The 27,657-nt window shown below is 34.8% G+C and overlaps 1 protein-coding gene and 1 pseudogene across 1 annotated transcript; both read right to left on the bottom strand.

Moving 5' to 3' along the window:
* Nucleotides 1-2,288: 2,288 nt before the first annotated feature.
* On the bottom strand, nt 2,289-2,735 carry LOC140860470 (uncharacterized). Its single transcript, XM_073263479.1, has one exon. It carries the CDS (start codon nt 2,733-2,735, stop codon nt 2,289-2,291), a length of 447 nt encoding a protein of 148 aa, XP_073119580.1.
* A 4,268-nt stretch (nt 2,736-7,003) lies between these two features.
* LOC140861329 (2-alkenal reductase (NADP(+)-dependent)-like) lies at nt 7,004-24,870 on the bottom strand (annotated as a pseudogene).
* Nucleotides 24,871-27,657: the final 2,787 nt, after the last annotated feature.

Here is a 27,657-nt window from a genome sequence, read left to right on the forward strand (position 1 = left end):
AGTCTGTTTCTTAGAGATATCCTGTAATAGGGCGCCCATCCTACGAGTTGTGGATGGTTGGATACATAAGTCTTGTGTCAAGTCACCATGATGGTTGGACACATGTACTAGTATCAGGTCACCATTATCCACTGGGTATATGAGGCACCTCATGATGCGACGGCACAACGTGCTATATACCTTGGGCCTGGTCTATGAGTTTATTTCTTGACCTGAGTGTCTTGGTATCCAGTTTACATGCATACATGCACATATATATATATTGTATACTCATACTCTCGTACTGAGCGTGTTAGGCTCACTTCCGATTATTTTCTATTGGCTGGATGCTCTATTCCATGGGGAAGTTGCAGGTAGTTCTCCTGGGGACAGGGAGGTTAGGTGGTGACCAAAGCTGGATAGCAGGGTTAACCACTAGGTTATGCTTACCTGATATTATTTTTATTTTAAGATTCCGCAGTTACTCTTATTAAGATTATTTATGTTTAATTGCATGCTTAAATCTCTGATTAGTAGGTAATCACGGAGCGGGTCACTACACATAGAGCTTGTCACTGAAGGCTTTACACAATCAATCACTGGTCGCATCAACTCCAAAGGGATTAGTGAACGTAAATAAAGTATCAAAGTAATCAAAAATAATGGATGTCATACCTCCTTGGTCATGCACAAGATCACCATGGTTGGAGATCAGACCACTAATATTATTTTGTGTCTTTCTCATAGTTGCCCTCCTATGAAAGAACTTGGTATTTTTGTCTCCCATGGCTAGCCAATCAGTTCTACTTCTCTGTCTCCAATAGATCTCATTCTGGCTACTAATTATCTCAACCCCACCCTCCAGTTCTTGGATTCGGCCATAATCATTATACCAGTTGGTGTGAGTTCTTATATTTTCTAGCGGATCATGCTTATCCTTGAGATGCCTTGGTATTGATCGAAATCTACTCCTCGCCCATTGCTGGAGAGCCCTGGAGCAATTCTGAATTTTTCCGGGAAGCTCTGATTAAGAACCAACGTGTCTAGCCCACCCTTCATTGATAATAGATTCACATTCTTCGTCTCGAACCCAGGCTGCCTCGAATCGAAACCTCCTCGAATGAGATCCAACATTAGTATGAGCTGCACTAGCCGATAGCCCAAGAGTCAAGAGTTGCAGACGATGGTCTGAATGATAGAAATCCAATGACACACATTTGACAGCGGGAAACAACAATCTCCAATAAAAGGTGCTTACATATCTGTCTAGCCTCTAAAAGATTAAATCTTTCTTTTGATGTCGTTTCACCCAAGTAAAGATGTCACCCTCACTATGTAAGATTTGTAGATTACAATCATCAAGAATATTACGAAAGGCCTCAATTTGCCCAACAGGCCGCCTTTTCCCGTGTATCTTCTCACTATCATAACAGATCTCGTTAACATCCATCCCCTCCTAATAACTTCGAGATCTCCGAAAATTCATCCAGATTCGATAATCTCCGAAGAAAGGACCAGGATATATGTCGAAGGCTTGTGCTTGGGTTTCCATAGAACCCTGTAAATTGCCAAAACTTGCCTTCTTGTGTCACTAGGCAATCGATGTGGCCTTGCAAGTAAGATTTTATAGCAACATCCATCGGGTCTTTCCAACACAGACATAAGCCTCCACTCCAGCCCGTACTAGCCACTGAAAAACACCCCTTGAATCTTAATAAATTCGCCCATTGTGAACAATTTATCTCTCTCTTGCGAGTATCACACAAAAACAAGGAGAGGGTTTCTTTTCTGCAATAAGCTAATTTAATTGTCGAAAAGCCTGTTGCTTCACCACACGTCTTTTACCCCCTCGGTAATTGCCATGGCTCTCATCCCCTTCAGGCTCAGAAACTGCCCTTTTGATTCCCAGTAGCCCGGATTTCTCTGGAGAATTTATGGCCTTTTTACCAGACTTGGCTCGGGCTAGACATTTTTATTTAATCGGACTCTGTTAGTCTTGAGAACTACTCATTCTAGCATGCTAAAATCTGCTACTTCTCCTGTGACATCCACCATATCAGTATTGACATTCCGGGCATCTACATTCTCATTCTCAAAACTTGGAAATTTGCTGCTTCCATCCCCAGCATTAATATTCAGTCCTCCGCCCTTCAAACCAGTATCCTCCATCTCTCTTGATGTCTGGCTTGTCCATCCCTTTCATGATCACCACCTCTCGGCAACTCCTGATCAATCACCAGAGCTGAATTAGTATGGCTAGGGTTCGCATTCGTTTTAGAAAGCCGACTTTTTCCCTTGTTCCCTGATGACTAGGATTTCATCCAGATTCCATACTTCAGTTTATCATTCTTCTCCGAAGCCTCACCACAGGTTCTAAAGGAGTGCCCAATAACTCCACATCTATAACAGAGATTCGGGATCCGTTCATAGGTAAGTAGGATGAAAACGTCTTCCTCATCTTCAACCCCAACACAGACAAACTTATTCAAAGGTTTTCGAATATCAAGTCGAACCTGAATACGAATATGGCTTCCCAAATATGAACCAGACTCCCCCTGATCCACCTCCTCTACCAGGCCGATGTGTGCACCAATATTTTCCAAGATATTCTTATTAGAGAACGATAAGGGAACATTGTGGCACTGGACCCAAAATGATACCTCATTGAAATTAAGAGAGCGAGGTTCGTCCATTCCTTTAGTCTCCTGCATTATCACGATCAGGTCCTGGAAAAAGCTCCAAGGCCCCTCCGACATAACCTCCTCCTATCCTGCATTGAAGAGAACTCCATGACAAACTTGTTCTCTCCCACATACTCGATCTCCACTTTCCTCTTCAACTGTAAAATCCGTGGAATTTGCGTATATGGAAGGTCTCCCAATTGACAGATTTCGGTGATATGACCCGAGCAACAAGAAATTTGGTTACTCGTTTCTCCCCATATTTTAGATCAGAAACCTTGATCGTATCTTTCTAGTCTCCAATATTTGTTAACTTTATTTCCTTTACAAGTCTGGATATATCCTCCAAATCCATGATCGAATGAACTCGATACCCTTCCTCTTAGATCAGACCCTCAGGCTGATCAAGTGAGATAAATACAGCAACGTAGGGCAAGGCTCTCACAAAGGCTCACAGAGAAACCACAGGAGAGAAAAAAAATACTTATGGAATTTGTTCACTTTATTTACAAGAAAATAAAAATCGAAGTATTTTGGCATTTAAATATTTTTGAAAACTGAATCCTTATCTAATATGCATACACTTTGTCAATGTTAGCCTTAACATAATAATTGATTTTACAAAATCATCCTCACGGGATTTATCAAGTGTATACAAACCAATGACAAAGTTGAAAATACACAATGAAAAACTTTGGCCTTGGTTCACACTTTTATAATTGTTATAGATAGATTATAAATTATAGATTATAGATTATCAATATTTTCTCAATAAAATTTCAAAAAATTTATTTCAAAATTTTGTTAAAAAAAGTTGAGAAACGTTTCTTAGAAATTCTCTTAAATAAAAGATCACGAGTTCGATTTTTCTATCAAAATATTTCGATTTTTAAGTGTGAATATTTTCAAGTTTTAATGTAATTTTAATTATTTAATGCCAGTCAATGTATTACACACGTAAATATACAAAATTTAAAAATAAAGATATAAATTATAAAACCATTAAAAAACATTGAGATGCCTTCAGAGTTTTTTTTTAAAAAAAACTTATATTATAAAATATTTAAAAGTTATATTTTATAAAATAAAAAAAAAATCTAACTTTAGTCACAAAAAATGGTGAGCTTAAATTTCGTTGAAATGTTGATTTGTCAATTAATTTGATCAAAATAGCCAAAAAAATTAGATTTAATATAATGTACAAAAACAAAAATTTAGAAACTTAATAAATCAAAATTTAAAATTGGACAAATTAGTGAAAAAAAATTAATTTTCTAACTAATTAATCATGCAATCAATAAATGAGTGGAATAAGAAGAAACGACGGTAAAATTGGCCAACTAATAAGTTGGCCTAATTTGTCTTTTTGTTCCTGATTAATCAAAGCTTGGTCTCAATATAATAATCTGACTTGTCCAATATTATGTCATCGTCAGGGTGGAAATAAATACTGAATATTTGGTATATTAAGTTTATCGTAACGAAAAGATTATCAATTTATCAAATTTTTGGTATAAAAAAGATTTCGATATGATACGATAACGATATTAAATTTTTCGATACGATAATTGTATGTAGTTTGAAAATTTCGGTATATATCAAAATACCGAAAGAATATATAAATTTTTTAAATAATATTTTTAAACAATAATTTTAAAAATATAAGATTTTTTGTATATAAAACGATATATACCGATATCATATCGAAATATCGATATACCATAAAATTTTAATGTATAATTGTCATTTCTTTATTCTAATCCACACCCTTCATCATCTAAAAAAATGAATAATACTAGAGGTACAACAAATATTATGTACAACGATATTTACAACAATTATATCGTGAGATTTTGTTATTATATCGCGATATTTTATATTTAATTTAGGGAAAATTGCAAATTTATTCCTATATGTTTGTCACTTTACGATTTTGGTCATCTATGTTTTCACATTTCACTTTTAGTCCTGCGTATTTTGATTTTTGGCAATTTCGGTCCTTTTTATTCAAAATTGCTTACATGACACTGTACACGTCAGCTCCACATCAGCACTGAATTTGTGCCATGTCAGCGCCACATCGGAAAAAGGACTAAAATTTCCAAAAGAATAAAGATAACGAACTAAAATTAAAATCTGAAATTATAAAGGACTGAAATCGCAAAGTTACAAACATATAGGATCAAAAAAGCAATTTTTTCCTTCAATTAATCATGAGATTTTGATAGATGAAATTTTTGTATTGAATTTTTTGTGTTGTACAAATTTCGTTGTACCGATATCATTGAAAAAAAAAAAAGAAAAGAAAAGAGAAAAGTAAAAGGTGTATAAGATCTTGAATTCTCATGTAAAAAAAAGCTGTACACACGAATCTAATAGGTTTCCGTACAATAATTTATTGGTAAAATAACTTTTTTGGTTATTAACATTTTTAGGTTTGGGGTTTCGGTTGGATTTGATTCACCAGTTGGTATAGCCTCGCATAATAACATGATATTGAAAATTATGATTTGTCCAATAATGTCATGTCATAATTCCATCAACATCGGCAAAAATTTAAACTCAGTCTACAAGAAGAAAACTTTAGAAACTTAATAAACCAATCTCAAATGGGATAAATTAGAGAAACGAAAAAATATTTTCAAATTTCTAAAGTGTCTCCTTTCTGTCATTTTTAATTATTAATCATTCGATTGCTATAAAAAAAACTTAATCAAATCAATAAATGAGGGGAATAAGTAGGGGTGGGCATAATTTGGTTAAAACCGAAAAAACCGGCCGAACCGAAAAATTCGATTTTTGGTTCGGTTTTTCGGCCGGTTTCGGTTTTAAAATGTATGAAAGCCGATTTTTCAGTTCGGTTTTCGGTTTTATGCCCCGAAAAAATCGAAAAAATCGAACCGGCAGAATTTTGATTAAAATAAAAATTTTATGGATATTGACCATTGGGCCTTACAAATGGGCCTTTTTTTTTATTACTTCTATGTTTTTTCCTTACAAGATGTAAGCGTATTTTAATTAAATATGGTTTCTATGAAACTTAATAATCGCTTTATTGTTTTAATTGAAGTCCATTTTATAAATTATAATGGAATAATTTATGTTTTATTGTTATTAGTTCTCTATTGTGTATTACATGCATCAAGTGAGATATCATTTTAGTTCTTAAATTTTTTTTAGTATTAACCTTTTTATATTTTGGTTTTCATTTTAGTTTTAAATCCATAATTATTTTAAAAAATTCATAATTTTCTTTGTCCCTTAACTAATATTTGCAGTGGTGAAAAATAAATTTAATTCATTACATAAACCGTATAAAACCGACCAAAAAACCCGGACCGTATCACAAAAAAACTGGACCGAACCGTAATAAAATGGTTCGGTTTCGGACCAAAGATTTTGAAAACCGAAACCGAAAAAAAAATCGAACCGTAATAGAGTAAAACCGAACCAAACCGCCGATACCCACCCTAGGAATAAGGAAGAAACAATTGTAAAAATGGCCAACTAAGTGGGCCTAGGCCTAGCTCATTTTTTGGCACTACCTTGACATAGATCTAACGGTGCACATTTACCAATAAATGTGAGATTAATTATTTTTTAGTGGACCCCGCATGTATTGATAAATGAGGACCCTTATATCTATCATGGGGGTAATGCCTATAAAGGTAGGTTGAAATGAACCCTCCAATAATTAATTAATTAATCAAATTTTGATCTCGTTGTAATAAACTGACTTGTTCAACATTGAGCATATATATTAGCGAAAACAAGTACTAAATTTGTTAATAAGCAAATTTTTCGTATTAATTAAACTGAAATTTGACTGATTAGGAAACCAATTAAAATTAAGTACCCCTTACAACAGGAATTTTAATATTTCCTCGAAGATGTTTTGTTTTGGGCTTTGTCATGCCCCGTGGATCTTGCCCCGACATACACAATTCGGGTTCGGATATAACCCAAACCCGAAATGTTTTGACAAGATAAACCCACAAGATGGAAAATTCGATTTATCCCTTCAAGCGGTGTCCAGTGTCCGAATGGGTAATCCAATAACACATATTTTTTATTTTTGCATTTGAGAATATAAAAAATATGAACCCTTAGATCACTCTTCAACCCGTGCCTCTGAATGGATAGTATCAAAACTACCCCACAAGATATACAAGTACATGCACTCAACTAAAATCAGCAACACACAAAACCGAAATGGCATAGATAAAGTAGGCACATATGCATGCATATTAAGTGTCCATGTATGTTCATGGAATTATTGCAATGAAGACAATCAATCAAACCACGCACGATATATATAACATTAGTTTGAACATAACAAACCCCTACTCACGAGCAACGAGCACGACTTGTTTCCCGACGTTGCGACCGGAGAAGAGCCCTACGAGGGCGTTTGCCGCGCTTTCTAGGCCTTCGGCTAGGTCTTCGATGTATGCGATCCTTCCTTGTTTAATGAGTGGCAAAACCATCGCCAAGTAGTTGGGGGTAGAGGTGATAGTAGTCGAATACGAGAAATCCTTCCATTCGAATTCGTTTCGTCACCAAGCATTGCAAGTTCTTCACACCTTGTGACTCCTCAAGGTTGTATTGTGAAATCATCCCACACACAGCAATTCGACCATTCGTTTTCATGTTAAGAAGCACTGCGTCGAGCATGTCTCCTCCCACGTTTTCGAAGTATATGTCAATTCCATCCGGGAAGTACCTAATCATCACAATACCATCCAACATATATATGGCATATATATTATTATTAACAATAATTATTAATTACTTATCTAAAACACTGTAAAATAAAAAAAAAATCAATTGTGAATTAACAACTTTTCATTTTTATTCAACGCTATTCTACGTAAAACTAAAATGATATAAGTATATATAATAGTAAAAGTGAAAAATTGGTTAAGGCATAAGCGTAAATATTATATGTATACATAGATACCTATGTATAAGAAAAATGTTGTGTAATGAAGTTTAGACCCACGGGCCACGGTACTTATATGACGTTTGAAATTAAAAAATCATCCTAATATACGAATTTTTTTATTAGTACATGTGAGATAATTTTGTAATTTTAAACGTAACATGTAACGGTGTGTATAATCTTCATTCTAAGTACATATAGCATAACTACGTATAAATACAAAATACATTCATGGCTTAATAAATATTTCACATTAATTAAGTACATATAGGCATTGTTTGGTTTGATGTATTATTAAACTATGTATAACTTATCCCAATCAATTTCGCCTTTATTTCGTCATATTATTTATCTATTTATTAATTAATAATTTTACATCAATTAAATCAAATAAATTATAATCTATCCATAAAATCAAATAATGTATTAAATATTTTTTCTTATTTATTTTTAATTTACGTTAAATTAATTATCTATAGATTGCTTATCCTATCACTCAAACTAAATAACCAAACGGTGCCTATGTACAATCATTATAAGTGGATATTAATGTCGATTAAATATATATATATAAGAAATGAATGAGATTAATTATTATAATAAATGAATTAATCATAATAATTCCTTCTTGAAATGATCACGTGTTATATTCTTTAATAGAGAACTTGTAAAAACTATTAAATAATAATTATACAAAGTTAATTAATGGCAATAATGCATATTATAAGTAGGAGTTTGATTAACGTAACTATGATAAAATATTTAAGTTAATAAAAATAAAATTGAAGCTGTAGTAGCTTATTTCCTTTATTACTATTAAAAAATTATATAATTGATAATATATATGGTAATGACTCATTTTACATTATCTAATTAATAGAATAATAATCTAGCTAATTCAAATAATATATTAATATATATTCATTTATATCAATACTGTCTTAAATAAAATAGTAGTGTGAATTAAATTTGATGTCCTTTAATCTTGTCAATTTAGTTTGAGGTTACACATAATTCATGACAATAAAAATAAAATTAATCAAGGTACGACGTTTATTATGATAATTTAGGAGAATAAGTGAGTAAATTATCAAAAACTTATTTGATACTAGCATAAGATCGAGTTTACTATGAATTTTAATAACTCAATTTATAATTAATTTTATGAAGGATTCTTTAATTTGTCGACACACAGTGACAATCACAAGACTACGAGGGAAAAATTTCACCTTTTTAAAGCTGCATTCAAATCGGGTTCTTCTTTATAATTGAATGCATCGTCAAAACAAAATTTGTTCTTCAAAAGATCCACCTTCAACAAAACAAAAAACAATACAATCAAAAATATATACAGTACTCCCTCTTGTACAAGCTTGCTTTTTATCTTCACAAATTAAGAAAAATTATTGTAAAAAACAAATTGTATATAAACTTCTTATTTTATCATTACTTAATCAATTCCTTCAAAAAAACAAAGATGCATGTTTTTCGAGACGTACTTAATAGAGGTATATTAACAAAAGCATAGAAATAACGAAAAACAACACATACAAATTAAACCCACAATCAAAATAAACTTTGAAAAAAATTTGTATACTCTACATTAAAAAAAACATGAATTGATTCTCGGTCACCAAAAGAGAACAAAATTTTAAAAATAATTGAATGGTCGACGACATTGAAAAAAAAAAAAAACCTAAAATTTGGTGAAATTATGGGTATTGTAGAGAATATATGGATAATGTGGATTGGAATGTGTTAATTAAAGCATATGTCATTTGTGACTCGTGAAAAGAAAACACTATACAAACATTATAGACCGTATATTTTGGTAATAATAACATATAAAAATTTAAAATTTGAACCTAAACTTGGGTGTAAAAATATAAAAAGTAAAAAAGGATTCTTATCTTTTTTTAGTCCAATTTAATAAACTAGGGCCATAATAATAAGTAAAATTTTGAACTAAAAATTTATAAATATAAATACATATATGTATATATATGTTGGGCGCCCCAGTGAAGTCCACACTGAGCTAGCTCCGCAATGTGGAAAAACGGAGAAATGTTTACTAGAAGCTCACCAAACAGTATCTAAGTATACGAGATAAACAAAAATATTATACTTTATCTTTGGTTCCTGCTGTAGTATTTAATTATTTTAATGTACTGAATATTTTGACTTTTGTGGCTTAGAATAGTAGTCAAAATCATAGATAGTATTTTATTTTACTATCCACTAGATAGAATATATAGCTTCTTTTGTACGTGTAATTTTTCCTCCATCTTTGAATGAAATACTCTGCCTGCAAAAGTTCTTCTCTGCTAAAGCTTATTTTTCAGCCCATTTTTATTCTTCAAAACTCAACATTTGGTATCAGAGCCAGCTTAAAAAAATCTGGTTTCTTGAGCAAAAATCATGGCAAACCCAAGCAATTTACAGCAGGTTGCTCTTCCAATTTTTGGGGGAGAAAACTATGAGTTTTGGTGCAAGAAGATGAAGACTCTGCTCATATCTTTAGATTTGTGGGATCTTGTTCAAGATGGTTACAATGATGAAGAATCGGAAGAACTTACTGTAGTTCAAATAAAGGAGCTAAAAAATCAAAACAAAGAGATGCGGCTGCTTTGTCAAAAATCCAACAAGCTGTAGCAGATTCGATTTTTCCAAGAATCATGATAGCTGAAAAATCAAAAGAAACATGGGACATTCTTCAAAAGGAATTTGGAGGAGATGAGAAGGTACGAAGCATTAAACTTCTAAATCTTAGAAGAGAGTTAGAAAATTTGAAAATGAAGGAGAAAGAAAGCTTGGATGTGTTTCATTCAAAGTTTGTGGAGTTATTTAACCAAATGAAAACTTATGGTGAAGAAATCTCAAATCAAAAAATGATTGAGAAAATTTTAAATTGTCTTCCGGAGAGATTTAATCCGATAGTGGCTGTTATTGAGCAAACAAAGGATATTTCAAAAATGAACATTCATGAGTTGATTGGAGCATTAAAATGTTATGAAGAAAGGTTGGTTAGACAATCTGAAAAATCTGTTGAGAGTGCATTTCAATCAAAATTAAATATGAATGTTAAAAGCAGTGGAGAGTCATCTTCAATTGGTGAACAAAATAAAGGACAATCATTTCGAGGTGGAAGATTTGGTAGAGCAAGAGAAAGAGAAAGAGGAAGAAACTTTAGAGGAAGAGACAGAGGTTTCTATCATAGAAACCAAAATGAAAATGAAAGGAAATGCACACATTGTAAAAGAACAAGCCATGAATACAAGGATTGTTGGTACAAGGACAAGCCTAAATGTCGCACTTGTCATAAGATTGGTCATGTACAAAAAGATTGTACTGAAAATAATCAGCAACAAGCCAATTTTTCGAAAGAAATAGGAGAAGAAAATATGTTCTATGCTTGTCATCTTGCTGCCGAGAAAAAGAATAATGTTTGGTATATTGACAGTGGTTGTAGTAATCACATGACGGGTGATAAATCGAAATTTTTGAGCATTGATTCAGATGTAAATTCTGAAGTGAAAATGGGAAATGGTGCTCTTGTTTCAGCACAAGGAAAAGGAACAATTTGTGTTGAAACAAAGGAAGGAAATAAATACATTCATGATGTGTTGCTTGTGCCGAATTTGGAGCAAATTTGTTGAGTGTTGGACAGCTTGCACAAAATGGATATGAAGTTCACTTTGAAGGGAATTATTGCACCATATTTGACAAGAATGTATCTAAACAAATTTTGGCAAAGATACAAATGGAGAAGAACAGAAGTTTTCCACTTATTTTCAAGTATGCAGGAATTATGGCAATGAGAGCTCAAATGATGAATGATTCTTGGTTATGGCATTGGAGATTTGGCCACTTGAATTTTCAAAGTCTCAAGCTGTTACACAATAAAAATATGGTACATGGACTTCCAAAAATTAAAGAAATTCATCATGTTTGTGAAGGTTGTGCTCTTGGAAAGCATCATAGACAATCTTTTCCTAAAAGTGGAGCATGGAGAGCAAAGAGGCCTCTAGAACTTGTGCATTCAGATGTGTGCGGACCTATGTCGACACTCTCTCATGGAAATAACAGGTATTTCATCCTTTTCATTGATGATTTTACCCGCATGACTTGGATATATTTCATGAGAGCCAAATATGAGGTGTTTAACATTTTTCGGAAGTTCAAGAATTTCATTGAAAAACAAAGTGGATATGCCATTAAAGTTCTAAGGACAGATAATGAAAAAGAGTATAATTCTAATGAATTTGATAAGTGTTAGAACCTAATGGGGGGGATTTAGGTTCTATTGGCAACTTTAGCAATTTAAAGCGATTATGCAAGTACGCAAGCGGAAGACTTAAGCAATCAAATAATAAGTGCAGTAAGTAAATGCGTAATGTAAATAAAGCAGTAAAAGGGATAAGAGATGTTTATGAAAGTTCGACGATAAATCATCTACGTCTCCCCTTCTTGGTTAAGTCGATTAACCAAGGATCCACTAGCACTTCGAACGTCTTGGCCTTGATGGCTCCAAGGATAGCCTTACAACTTGACACGATCACCGCGCCGATACAACTCAACACTCTTGGCCTTAAGGGCTCCAAGGATAGCCTCAACACTCATAAAATACACTTGGCTTCACACACAAGTGTTTACAAAACCGAGCAACCAACTCACAAACAAACAACCCTCGATTTTACAACCCCGTATACAACTCGATATGTGAATATATTTTGAACACTCAAAAGGGGCTACAAATTGCTCAACAAATGGCTTGAATAATGCTTGAGAGGATTGAGAGACTTGAAGATGTTGGGATGTGTTGAATGGCCTCGGAATGCCTCCTTTTATAGCTGAAAATTTGGCATCGATCGGAACTTCCGATCCCTGCATCGGAGCTTCCGAAATTTGAATTCTGAGACACGCGGGTGTACTGGATCGGAATGTCCGATCCACTTCGGAGCTTCCGATTGGCGCAATAAATGTGGTGTCGGGCAAAAGTCTTCCGGACAAGATTATCAGGCGGTCGTTCAAGATCGAACGTCCGATCACGTTCGGTGCTTCCGATCTGCTTCACTTCGTTGCCTCCGATCTGCTTCCGAACAATATAATATTCCTTAGAAAAATCGGACCTTCCGATCATAGATCGGAGCTTCCGAACCTGTTCTTCGTAGCTTCCGTTCTTCATTCCGAACAATATAAAACTCCCTGAAATAGATTGGAGCTTCCGAACCATGATCGGAGCTTCCAATCTACCCTTAGCTTCCGAAGATGCTTCTGATCATGATCGGAGGTTCCGATCTCCAATCGGAGCTTCCGATCTCGTAGCAGTATACTTCTTCGAATTTTGTTTCTGATCTTGAGTATGAATTTAGTCTTAATTCATCTTGAAAATTTTAACTCTGTAATAAGCTCAATGTAAATATTAGTAACATTTTAACCTAGTTTTGTTAATCATCAAAACATAGAGAAATAAGACTTGTTAATACATTAAAAACATTAATCTCATAATTCGAGATTTATATGCGTTTAAGGCATAACAATCTCCTCCTTTTTGATGATCACAAAACTTGGTTAAAAACAGGAGATAAAATATACGATAATCGTAAACAATTTTTATAAGCAACAGAGTTTAACGGATAAACAAATTTTATCAGATAAACAAATTTTATCCCAATTAATATTTTAACCATTAATTCTCCCCCTTTGTGATAAGCAAAAAGTAATGAAACATAGAATTAAAAAATACGCAACAATTTCATTACAATAATAATTTTTTTTAATACAACGCAAGAGAAAAAATACAAATAAAAATCTAAGAGTCATCATCATGCTGCGGAGGAGGATAGCGAGCGGCGAAGTCATCAAATCGAGTCTCCAGAGAGGCAACTCTAGCAGTCAACTCGGTAAAATGAGTGTGCATACTCGTCTCAATGCGATGAAGAGTCTCGAAGAGTCGGTCGCTAGGAAATTGGTTTATTGGTGTAGGAAGAACCTCAGGAGCCTGGAAAAGAAGATCACCAATGGTAGACGCAAAGGCCTCAAAACTGGAAGAGGATGGAATATCAGTGTTGGGCGGACCAGTTGGAAAACCTTTGGTTTGGATAGAGTGAGGAAGAGAGGAAAAGTCTCGATGAAAATCAGAAATAGGAGAAAATCTAGAAAAAGCTCGACTAGGATCATCAACCCATCGAGAATACACAGGATTCCAAGATAAATCCATCCTGTTAATAGACTGATGGTTGATGATATGACTCGACTGGATTTCAAGAGAAGAGATCCCCTCAAAATCAATATCAAAACGACTCAAAATCCGATTAATAAACCGGGCAAAAGGAAAGGAAACCTTTTTAGCCGTCGTTGCCGTGTGATGCATAGTCTGCATAATAAGGCGCGGAGGGTTAAAAGGTCGAGAGGAGATGATATGAAAAAGAATATACAAATCCAGATATTTGCAAGTGGAGAGGTCTCCACTGCGGGGAACTATGGATGTGGTGATGAGTTTTTGAATGATTTGGAAATCAGGACAAAGACTCTTGAGATGGATTCGATCGTCAGCAGCAGTGGCTTGTCGAGCGAGAATAGTAGTAAGAAAGAGATTACGATCAAAGTTTGGATCATTTTGTGGCCAAGTTTGGGAAAAGTATTCACCGGGTCCATTCCTGGGAAGATCAAACCAGGAGGACAGATCAGCAGAAGAAAAGATGATATGCCTACCTTGAACGATGGTGGCAATGGTGATATCACCATGCCCTAATTCGAGTTCAAGGTTTGCATAGAACTCGTGAATCAGTGGAGGAAAGATTCGGTCGGGGACAGATTGCTGAAAAAAGGATTCCCAATGTTGAGCATTGATTAAGTTCAACAGTAGGAGATGGGATTGGGCCAAATAGGTAGTATCTAAGATACGACCCGGATGAATATGACGATGCAAATAATCATCAGGAATGGGCCTAGAAACAGCTGGTTGGGTAGGATCACGGATAATAATAGGGCGACTAGAACTCGCTTGATCGCGACGGCGTTTGACAGGCATTTTTATAGGTTGGAATCGGATGAAATAGAGAAAAGAGAAGAAATTTAGGTGCAAGCAATCGGACTGAGCGATCTGATATTTATAGGGGTTGGAACGATCGGAAGCTCCGATCTGGATCGGTCGTTCCGATCGTGCGGTCCACTGAGGTAAGGCCACGTGTCGATCGAAAAGCTCCGAACAGGCTTCGGACGTTCCGATCCTGAGGCGGTAATTAAAGATAAGGCGGCGAAAAGTAATTTGAAAAGACGGATCAGATGGGGATCGGACGTTCCGATCGTGATCGGTTGTTCCGATCCGCATCTTGGAGGGAAAATTTACCGCGCAAGTTGAAAAGTGGCGGGATACAGATCGGAAGTTCCGATCTGGATCGGTGGTTCCGATCTGCCTTAGGAAGAAAGCATGATTTCGACTCTTTAAAATTTATTTTATTTAACATTTAAGCAAATAATTCACAAAAAAAAATGTGAGCTTCTTAATTTTGAATAAATACAATTGATTTGTATTATCCAAAATTAATTTGCTCGAATTTAATATTAAGCTCCCCCTTAATATGACATTAAATTTAATTTATGCCTACAAGTGATTACAACTCAATCATGCCAAGTTCACCACGCAAACGAATAAAAGTATTTTCATCTAGTGGTTTTGTAAAAATATCAGCAATTTGATTAGTTGTGTCAACATATTGAAGTTCAACTTCATTTCGTTCGATGTGGTCACAAATAAAATGATGACGAATGTCAATATGTTTGGTGCGCGAATGTTGAATCGGATTCTTTGTAAGACAAATGGCGCTAGTGTTGTCACAAAAAATAGGGATTTTTGAAAAAGAGATGCCATAGTCGAGCAATTGATACTTCATCCAAAGAATTTGCGCACAACAACTACCGGCAGCCATATATTCGGCTTCGGTCGTTGATAACGCAACACAGTTTTGCTTTTTTGGAAAACCAAGAAACTAAACAGTTTCCTAAAAAGAAACAAGTTCCACTAGTGCTTTTTCGGTCCACCTTATATACACCAAAGTCGGAATCGCAATAAGCTTTTAAATCAAAGAAAGAATTTTTCGAATACCACAAGCCGAGATTTGGAGTATTTGAAAGATATTTGAAAATGCGTTTTAAGGCGAACAAATGTAATTCCTTTGGACATGATTGAAATCGTGCACACAAGCAAACACTAAACATAATGTCCGGTCTACTAGCAGTAGCATATAATAAGGAGCCAATCATACTACGAAAGGAAGATTGATCTACAGTTTTACCATTTTCATCCTTGTCGAGTCTGATTGCTGTGCTCATCGTGTGGATTATGATTTGGTGTTCTCCATCCCAAACTTCTTTAGAATCTCCTTAATGTATTTGTTTTGGTTCACAAAGAACCCATCTTTACACTGTTTGATTTGCAATCCGAGAAAATGGTTAAGTTCCCCCATCATGCTCATCTCAAAGTGTTCCTGCATAAGCTTGGAGAAATCTTGACAAAGAGTTTCGTCAGTAGAACCAAAAATTATATCATCAACATAAATTTGCACAATCAAAAGATCATTTTTGACATTCTTGATAAATAAGGTAATGTCGATCTTTCCTCTTGAAAAACCATTTGAAAGCAAGAAAGTAGACAGTTTATCATACCAAGCTCGAGGAGCTTGTTTCAAACCATACAATGTTTTGTTTAGTCTAAACACATGATCAGGCAAAGAAAGATCAACAAAGCCATCAGGTTGCTCAATATAAACCTCTTCTTTCAATTCACCATTAATAAAGGCACTTTTGACATCCATTTGAAATAACTTAAAATTTCTAGAGCAAGCAAAATCAAGTAGCATGCGAATAGATTCTAGTCTAGCAACAGGCGCATAAGTTTTATCATAATCTATGCCTTCTTCTTGACTATATCCTTTAGCAACAAGCCTAGCTTTATTTCTAGTGATAGTGCCATGCTCGTCAAGTTTATTCCTAAACACCCATTTAGTACCAATTATAGATCTATCATGCGGCCTAGGAACAAGAATCCAAACATCATTGCGTTTAAACTCATTCAACTCATCTTGCATCGCAATTATCCATGCATCATCTAACAAAGCATCATCTATGCATTTAGGTTCAACATGCGAAACAAAGGCAAGATGATTACAAATATTATTAAGAGAAGAACGAGTGGCTACTCCCTTCGAAGGACTTCCGATGATAAGATCCATTGGGTGATCTTTGTGAAGCGTCCAATCCTTCGGAAATGGTGTTTTCTCAATGGAAACATCTATATCATTTAGGCTTGAGGAAGCCAACTCTTCTTCGAGTAATTCTACATCATCAATGTTAGTGCGAACAATAGTAGACATAGATTCATCAAAAATAACATGAATAGATTCTTCAACAAGTAAAGTGCGTTTATTAAAAACTCTAAAGGCCTTACTTGAGGTAGAATATCCGAGACAGATACCTTTATCGGATTTGGCATCAAATTTGCCAAGGTTGTCCTTACCATTGTTATGTATGTAGCATTTGGAACCGAAAGCTCGAAAGTAAGAAATGTTAGGCTTTCTCCCTCTCCATAATTCATATGGAGTTTTCTTGAGAATTGGCCTTATTGATACGCGATTGATAATGTAACAGGCAGTGTTCATTGCTTCAGCCCAAAAATATTTTGGTAGAGAATGCTCACATATCATGGTCCTCGCAATCTCCACAAGTGTCCTATTTTTCCTCTCAACGACCCCATTTTGTTGAGGAGTCCTAGGACAAGAAAAATTATGACCGATGCCTTTCTCTTCACAAAAGTTTGAAAAACTCTCATTTTGAAATTCAGTTCCGTGGTCACTACGGATCTGCTTTATTGAAAGATTTTTCTCATTCTCAACACGTTTCACAAAAGTTTTAAAATAAACAAAGGCATCATTTTTGTGGGCTAAAAATAATGTCCACGTGAATCGTGAGAAATCATCCACAATGACAAATACATAAAGCTTCCCTCCTAGGCTAGCATTCCTCGAGGGACCACATAGATCTAGGTGAAGAAGTTCAAGGGGCATAGAACTTGATATAAAATTTTTGCTTTTAAAAGATTCCCTTGTATGTTTGCCAAGTTGACATGCATCACAAATAGAATCTAATTTTAAATTGAGTTTTGGCATACCAACAACTAAATCAAGTTTAAAAAGTTTTTCTATGGTACTAGGACCACCATGACCTAGTCGTCTATGCCAAAGAATGTTGTCATCAACATTCAAAGATACAAGGCTTTTAATATTTGATAAAGATAAATTATTTAAAGAAACCTTGTATACATTTTCACTTCTATATCCTTTGAAATTTATGGATTTGTCAGTCGTGAGTGATATAGTGCAGTGTTGGGGAGTGAATTTGACTTCATAACCTCTATCGCACAATTGACTTATGCTTAGTAGATTATGCTTAAGCCCTTTCACTAGGAGTACATCATCAATCAGGCAAGATTCAGATATACCTATTGAGCCGATTCCTTCAATGATTCCTTTGTTGTTGTCTCCAAAGGTTACAGTTCCCTTCTCCTTTGGTTTGACTGATTGAAGTAGCTCCTTGTTCCCCGTCATATGTCTAGAACATCCACTGTCTAGATACCATATGCTAGGAAGAACAATTTTCCTATTTCCCTACAAGAAGAGATTTTGGTACCCTTTAGTTCTTTTGGGTCCACAGTGTTAGAAAAGAAAAATACAAAACAGATTTCCAAAAGTTCAGTCTCTCATAGCGACATCATCGCCACTTTCTAAGAGTGCTCCCAGTAGTAGGTAGGGCTATGCCTCTTTAAAAACCTATTTTCTTGGATAGAGCAGCGTTCATCAGGAAGACCAGTCGCATCAAGGCAATTTAAATCGGTCTATGATGAATTCCCTTAGATCATGATCTCATAATGCCAACTGATGAGTTGTTAAGTACTCTTAGGCCTCCATTTCATATAGCTCTTTTTATCATATTAATATTTTAAAGATCTACACTTATGTCTATCATGTCCTATTTTACAACAGTAAGAACATGGAGAGGGTGATCTCATTTTTGCTTTAGCAATTAGACTAGTGAAATCTATATATTTCTTTCCATACCCTATTCCACCCTTATCAAAACTACATTTTTGCATACTTAGTAAATTATTCAAGTTATTACTACTTACATTGAATTTATCAAAAGATTTATCTAAGTGAGCTATGTCATCCTTTAATCTTAGGTTTTCATGCTCCTTAGTTTCTAATTCATGTTTGAGCTTTCTATTTTCTTTTCTAAGAGATTTAGCCATATCAAACATGTTTTTATATGCATGTAGTAGTTCGTCATAGGAAGGTACCTCATCATCGTCGTCGGAGATGATGTCATCACTTTTAGCCATGAGGCAGATGTTGGCTTCCTCCTCGTTATCGTCACTATTGCTCCAAGTGGCTAGAAGTGCTTTCTTCTTTCCCTTGTCAACTTTCTTCTTAAGAGGACACTCATTTGCATAGTGGCCTTGTTGTTGACAGTTGTAGCAAGTAACTTCCTTATCCGGCTTCTTTTGGAATTTGTTTTCTCGCATGAATCATTTGAACTTTCTTGCGAAGAGCGCCATATCATCATCGTCATCATCTTCTTTGGATTGGCTAGATAGAGCAATCCCCTTTGCCATGGTATCTTCTTTCTTTAATTCCTTCCTTGTTGATAATTCCAGCTCATGGGTTTTTAGAGTCCCATGTAGTTGATCAAGATCGTAGGATGCAGTGTCGCCTTTGTTTGACTCGATGATGGCCATCCTCTTGGCATCCCACTCCTTGGGTAAGGCGTGTAGAGCTCTCCTCCACACTTGTTTGGTTGGATATTGTTCCCCGAGTTGGGCTAGCTCATTGATAATTTGAGTAAGCCTTCGGAACATAGTATCTACATCTTCGTTTGATTCCATCTTGAATGTTTCATATTTGAGTTGGAGTAGATCGATCTTCGTCTCTTTGACTTGATTAGTCCCTTCATGGCATATCTCCAAATTGTCCCATATCTCTTTAGCGGATGAGCACATTGAGATCCGGTTGTACTCATTCATATCTAAGGAATAATGAAGAATATTCATGGTTTTAGCATTTTGAGAAATTAATCGCATGTCCTCCTTGAAAAAGTCGTCCATTCCCTTGGGAATTTTGACACCCTCAACCTATTTAGTAGGTATGTAGGGACCTTTCACAGTAACTTTCCAAAGATCATAATCTACGGATTGGATATATAGGAACATTCGGTTTTTCCAATATCCGTAGTTTATGCCATTGAAAAGAGGAGGACGATTTATTGATTGCCCTTGAGCATAGTCGCTCGCTAGATTTGCCATAGAGCCTTTTTTTGAAAATATTTTGTAAAAAGGTGGCTCTGACACCACTTGTTAGAACCTAATGGGGGGATTTAGGTTCTATTGGCAACTTTAGCAATTTAAAGCGATTATGCAAGTACGCAAGCGAAAGACTTAAGCAATCAAATAATAAGTGCGGTAAGTAAATGCGTAATGTAAATAAAGCAGTAAAAGGGATAAGAGATGTTTATGGAAGTTCGACGATAAATCGTCTACGTCTCCCCTTCTTGGTTAAATCGATTAACCAAGGATCCACTAGCACTTCGAACGTCTTGGCCTTGATGGCTCCAAGGATAGCCTTACAACTTGACACGATCACCGCGCCGATACAACTCAACACTCTTGGCCTTAAGGGCTCCAAGGATAGCCTCAACACTCATAAAATACACTTGGCTTCACACACAAGTGTTTACAAAACCGAGCAACCAACTCACAAACAAACAACCCTCGATTTTACAACCCCGTATACAACTCGATATGTGAATATATTTTGAACACTCAAAAGGGGCTACAAATTGCTCAACAAATGGCTTGAATAATGCTTGAGAGGATTGAGAGACTTGAAGATGTTGAATGGCCTCGGAATGCCTCCTTTTATAGCTGAAAATTTGGCATCGATCGAAACTTTCGATCCCTGCATCGGAGCTTCCGAAATTTGAATTCTGAGACACGCGGGTGTACTGGATCGGAACGTCCGATCCACTTCGGAGCTTCCGATCGGCGCAATAAATGTGGTGTCGGGCAAAAGTCTTCCGGACAAGATTATCAGGCAGCCGTTCAAGATCGGAACGTCCGATCACGTTCGGTGCTTCCGATCTGCATCACTTCGTTGCCTCCGATCTGCTTCCGAACAATATAATATTCCTTAGAAAATGATCGGACCTTCCGATCATAGATCGGAGCTTCCGAACCTGTTCTTCGTAGCTTCCGTTCTTCATTCCGAACAATATAAAACTCCCTGAAATAGATCGGAGCTTCCGAACCATGATCGGAGCTTCCGATCTACCCTTAGCTTCCGAAGATGCTTCTGATCATGATCGGAGGTTCTGATCTCCAATCGGAGCTTTCGATCCCGTAGCAGTATACTTCTTCGAATTTTGTTTCTGATCTTGAGTATGAATTTAGTCTTAATTCATCTTGAAAATTTTAACTCTGTAATAAGCTCAATGTAAATATTAGTAACATTTTAACCTAGTTTTGTTAATCATCAAAACATAGAGAAATAAGACTTGTTAATGCATTAAAAATATTAATCTCATAATTCGAGATTTATATGCGTTTAAGGCGTAACAATAAGTTTTGTGATGAAGAAGGTGTTGCAAGATAGCTTACTGTCCCATACACCCCACAACAAAATGGTGTATCGAAAAGAAAAAATCAAACCGTGATGGAAATGGCAAAATCAATGTTACATGCTAAAGGTTTGCCTAAAACTTTTTGGGCTGAAGCGGTATACACGGCTGTTTATGTGTTAAATAGATGTCCAACAAAAGCTTTGATGGACAAAACACCTCTTGAAGCATGGAGTGGCAAAAAGCCATCGGTGAAGCACTTGAAAATTTTTGGATCAGTTTGTTATGCACAGATTCCAAAAGAGAAGAGACAAAAACTTGATGAAACTAGTGTGAAATGTATTTTTGTTGGTTATAGCAGCATGTCGAAGGGTTATCGCCTCTATAATCTGAAAAATGGAAATATAATAAGCAGCAGAGATGTCATATTTGATGAGAATTTAGTTTGGAATTGGGATAAGAATGAGGTTGAGAAAGGTGCTGCATTTTCTCTTAATGACCAACAAAATTCAGCAAGAGAAGTTGATGAAAATGATGAATTCATTCCACAGGCAGAAACAGATTTTCCATCCTCTAGTGACTCATCTTCAAGTTCAAGTTCTTCTTCATCAAGTCCCAATACACCAAAGATGAGAAACTTAAATGATGTTTATGCAAGGTGTAATTTCTGCACGATTGAACCAGAAAATTTTGATGAAGCAATCAAACAAGATACTTGGAAAAAGGCAATGGAAAAAGAAATATGTGTCATTGAGAAGAATAAGACATGGGAATTAGTTGAAAGACCGAACCATAAAGAAGTTGTTGGTGTGAAGTGGATTTATGAGGTGAAATTCAATGAGGATGGTTCTTTTCAAAGAAACAAGGCAAGACTTGTAGCCAAAGGCTACACTCAATAATATGGAGTTGATTTTCAAGAAACTTTTGCACCGGTTGCTCGTTTGGATACAATTCGAATGCTTATTGCATTGGCAGCCCAACAAGGATGAAAATTGCATCAACTTGATATAAAATCAGCCTTTTTAAATGGAGAATTGATTGAAGAGATTTTTGTGGAACAACCTCAAGGATTTGTGGTGAAAGGAAGAGAAGATGAAGTATACCGATTGAAAAAAGCTTTATACGGACTCAAACAAGCTCCAAGAGCTTGGTACATCCAAATTGATTCATATTTCAACCATCAAGGTTTCAAGAAAAGCAAAAGTGAGCCTACCTTGTACGTGAAAACTCAAGGTAAATTGATACTTGTTGTTGCCTTATATGTCGATGATTTATTGTTTTGTGGTAATGATGAGAATATGATCTTTGAATTCAAAAATGTGATGATGAGAAAATATGAAATGAGTGACATGGGGCTGCTTCATCATTTTTTGGGTATGGAAATTTATCAAGAAAATGATGGTGTGTTCATTTGCCAAAAGAAATATGCTGAAAATATTTTGAAGAAGTTTGGCATGTGTGATTGCAATTCAACTACCATTCCAATGGTAGTGAATGAGAAACTAAAAAAAGAAGATGGTGAGAAAAAGGTTGATGCTACTTTGTTTAGAAGTTTGGTTGGAAAGTTGTTGTATCTAACTGCCACGAGATCGGATATCATGTTTGCCACAAGTTTGTTGTCGAGATTTATGAATAATCCTAGTCAAGCACACCTTGGAGCTGGAAAAAAGGTGCTGAGATATATTAGAGGAACAACCAACTTTGGTGTTAAATATTGGAGAGGTTGCAAATTGAAGTTAGAAGGATATTGTGATAGTGATTGGGCTGGATGTTTGGATGATATGAAGAGTACTTCAGGTTATGTTTTTTCTCTTGGCTCAAGTGTGTTTTCTTGGGCATCAAAAAAACAACAAACGGTTGCTCAATCTTCTGCCGAAGCTGAATATGTTTCAGCTGCTATTGCAACTTCTCAAATCATTTGGTTGAGAAAAATTCTTGAAGATATTGGAATGAAACAAGAAGTTGCCACCGAACTATTTTGTGACAACAAATCTGCAATTGCAATGGGGAAGAATCCAGTTTTTCACAGTCGAACAAGGCATATATCTATCAAGTATCATTTCATTCGAGAAGCAATTGAAGATGATGAAGTTCAGCTCACTTATTGCAGGTCTGAAGATCAACTTGCAGACATTCTAACCAAAGCTCTTGCCAAAGACAAGTTTCTGAAAATGAGAAAGCTTCTTGGAGTTGTAGATCAATACATTAAGGGGGAGAAATGTAGTATTTAATTATTTTAATGTACTGAATATTTTGACTTTTGTGGCTTAGAATAGTAGTCAAAGTCATAGATAGTATTTTATTTTACTATCCACTAGATAAAATATATAGTTTCTTTTGTACGTGTAATTTTTCCTCCATCTTTGAATGAAATACTCTGCCTGCAAAAGTTCTTCTCTGCTCAAGCTTATTTTTCAGCCCATTTTTATTCTTCAAAACTCAACACCTGCACTTCCAACAACATTATAGCACCCGAACAACTTGGTAAATTTTCCAACAAGTTGACCCACGGCTCCGGTTGCGGCGGAGATGAACACCGTGTCTCCCTTTTTGGGAGAGCAAACCTCATAAAAACTACAGTAAGCAGTAATCCCAGGCATGCCTAAAGTAAAACATTAGTATATATATGTTGAATTAAATAGAAAGAATTATATTGAAGAAGAAAATCATTTCAAATTTAATGGACCGTCAGTTGAATCCTAATTAATATATATGCATGTATAGTATTGAAACATGTCCAGCAAGCTAGGTTGATGAATCTTAAAAGGACAGCTCCTAATTAACGATGCTGCATCGATGAGTCGAGTCGAGTCGAGCCGAGCCGTACCAAGGATTCAGGTATAATAAGATAGAGGTACATCAGTGTGGTGAATCTTGAAAAGTCCTTGAGTAGATTTGATGAGGCTATACTCCTCCCACCCTGTCATGCCCCATATCAGCTCACCATTCTTGAATTTGGGATCGGTAGAATCCACAACTTTACACACTTCATATCCTGTTATTGGCTGCAGCAGAGGCCATGTAAATTTTAAAAAAAATATATCAATACAAAATAAGTTTAAAGCAACTTTAATTAATCTCCCATGCACCAAACCAACAACATTAATTTACTGCATGCCTTGGAAGAATTATATATATATATATATATACCACCTGCTTTCAATTAATTAATTTCTTACATTTGCGGTTTGATTTAATATTTTAATCGTAAGCCAACATATCCACAGATTAACCCAATTAATGTTTTATATATTATCAATAAAAGATCATGAGCTTATATATATATATATCCACGGAATTAATTAAATTAATTACTTGCATTATATATAATAATTTATAAAGAATTAATCAAATGGAAAGACTCACGGAGCCAGGCTCAAAGGGCTGTACATACCTTCCCTCTAATATTCTGCGCATGCGTGAGCGCATATATGGATCGCAAGACAAGTAGAGGTTCTTCACCAAAACCGCGACATGGGACGCGGGGATGCTCAGCTCGATATGCGACGTTTTCAGCAACATATCGGACTCCTCCGGCATACCATTCACGTAGTCTTTCAGCACAATCATCTTATTACTCACATGACCACCTCCCTCCCCCATTAATTTCCACTTTTCTCTTCTCTTCTGCGAGCTTGCTCTTAATATAAACAATTTTTTGCTCTATATATATAATGAAATTTAAAACAAGTTGAGGCAGCTGTGATTATGGCACATTAATAATAAATAGCTGCTAAATTTAGGTTTAATATGCACGTTTAATTTCTTTTAATGGCAAATTAAAATCACACATTTTTTTTATGTTAATAGTATAGATAATGATCAACAACTGTTACGTTTCCATTTAGTTTCAACAATCATTTTCAAATTTTATCTGACGACACCATAAAATTTTCTTATGCGTGGATTTAACAAGAGCATTGCAGAGATTAATTTTTTTTTTCTAATATAAGAAAATTAATTTCACTCAAATTAACCCAATTATTTGCTTTAACACCATTAAATATTGTTTACTCAAGTGCATGCTTCTTAACAAAATTTTGAACTTACGAATAGACGAGATTTAGTATTTACAATTGGGATTGTCGTATGTCAAAATTCATCCTGAATCATGTATCTATCAATTTTTATTTTTTTTGTAATTTTAGTCGTTTTTTTGACTGATGTATGGCACTGGCCAACTCAGCGCCGCACCAGGACTATATACGTCATGTAAAAAAAAGATGAAAATTATCTTTTAAAAAAAACATGCAAAACAAAACAAAATAATGCACTAAAATTAAATTTTACTCAAAAAAAATCGCAAATTAAAACATATAGAAAACCAAAATTATTTTAAACTATAAAACAAATAGACGTGTCACAATTTTGTTCACAAAATAATCTCAAGAGATTTTTCACGAGTTAAATAAAATGTTGTGTATGGAAAAGGAAATTTCGAACTCAAGCTCTTTAAAAAAAAAAAAAAAAAAAAAAAAAAAGCTAATGCTCTTATGTAATTAGATCTAACGGTCCCAATGTATTTGAGGGAAAATTTCACCGTACTTATATAGACAGAACCTTAATAATGTATCTAAGGGTGTGTCATGGCCTTAATAGTGTATCTAAAAGTGTGCGGTCCACTCGGTATTTGACTAGTTGTGAGATTCATGCATGTCTTAATTCATGAGTTCAAATGAATTAGGTCTTTGGATTCTAATAAGGGTAATACCCTTTATGTTGTGTTTACTTAAATAACTCATGAATTGTGTAGACAATATTTAATAATATTATAATATCTAAGACCATACATTTTTAGTTTTAAATTAATTAATTTATTATTATATTTTTCTAATTTATTTTTATAAAAAAATTGTAAATATTTATTATTACACGTCAAAAATTATAAATATAAACTATTTTAGTTTGGATAAAGTATGCTTTTATAGATCATTTAGTAAATAAATTATATTAATATATAAACTGTAAACTGGACTTGATATGAAATGATATAATGATAGAGATGGATAATTTTGGTAGTTTTTTTTATTAGATTGTGAGATAATTAAAAAAAATCACACCAGCAGTTAAAAATAATCCAAATCATTCATTAATAATAATTAAAACAGACTCATAGATATGTTATAACTGGTAATTAAACTTATAGTAAAAACTTTTTAGAGTTCGATGATTAATCAAATCCAACTATAAATATCTAATCATGCTAAGTAAACACATCATTATGATCAACAAGAAAAAACAGAGTTTTGACATTGTGATCATCCACGCACTATGAGAGCAATGTAAGCATCGGTCGAGATAATGTCTCCACTTATTTAGATGTGGACTCTACCTCAATGCTTGATATATCAAAACTAATTAAAAAAATATTACTTTGAACTTGTCATTGGATATTATCCTTATTCAAGGGAAATTTTTTTTTTACTCCATTTATTAATTTTTGTTTTGAAAAATTAAATAATATTTATGCATAAAGAAGTTTCGTACAATATAATACAATCTAAACAAAGGCGGGGCGGTCGTGGGCCACCGGATTGCTTCGGACCCTGCCTACAGAGCCCGCGTTAGAAAAAGGCAAGGCGGTAGAGGGCCGCGTACCGTCTCGGCGGTGCCTAGGCGGCCGTCTCGACCGCCATTTAGAACACTGGTTATACAAATCGATCCATTAACTTATCATTTTTTTTAGGGAAAATTGAAATTTTGGTTTGATAATTTTGTCACTTTGTAATTTTTGTCTACTATATTTTCATATTTTAGTTTATTCATGCATGTTCTGATTTTTGACAAGTTTACTCATTTTTCGTTGAAAATGTTTATGTATCATTTACACACATTAGGTCTACATCAACGCTGCATTGGTACCACATCAGCATCACATCGAAAAAGGACCAAAATTACCTAAAAAATAAAGACAGTGAATTAAAATTGAAATTTTGAAACATACATGACAAAAATTGCATGCAAAATGAAAAATATACCTGAACAAAAAAACAGTTTTTTCTTTATTTTATCAAAACTTCAAGCCTTGCGCAAGTTGTTGCCGCGCGGTTAGACGAATCAACCCACTTAAATATACTTCATAAATTTGTACATTTATTGTAATTAATCATCAAATGAATAAATCCACATATTTTATACAATTTTTCGGTTCATTTCAACCTACCTATACAGGCATTACCCCATGATAGATCTAAGGGTCCTAATTTATCAATACACGCGTCGTCCACTAAAAAATAATGGATCCCACATTTATTGATAAATGTTCACCGTTAGATCTAACTTAAGGCAGTGTCTGTATAGGAGGATCTAACTTACCCAATTTTTCAGTGTAATATGACAAGGAAATCTCTTAAGTTCTAATAATCTCAGCCCTCAACAACCCCATAAATA

This window comes from Henckelia pumila, chromosome 4 (genome assembly GCF_033568475.1).
Source record: "Henckelia pumila isolate YLH828 chromosome 4, ASM3356847v2, whole genome shotgun sequence".
Lineage (NCBI taxonomy): Eukaryota > Viridiplantae > Streptophyta > Magnoliopsida > Lamiales > Gesneriaceae > Henckelia > Henckelia pumila.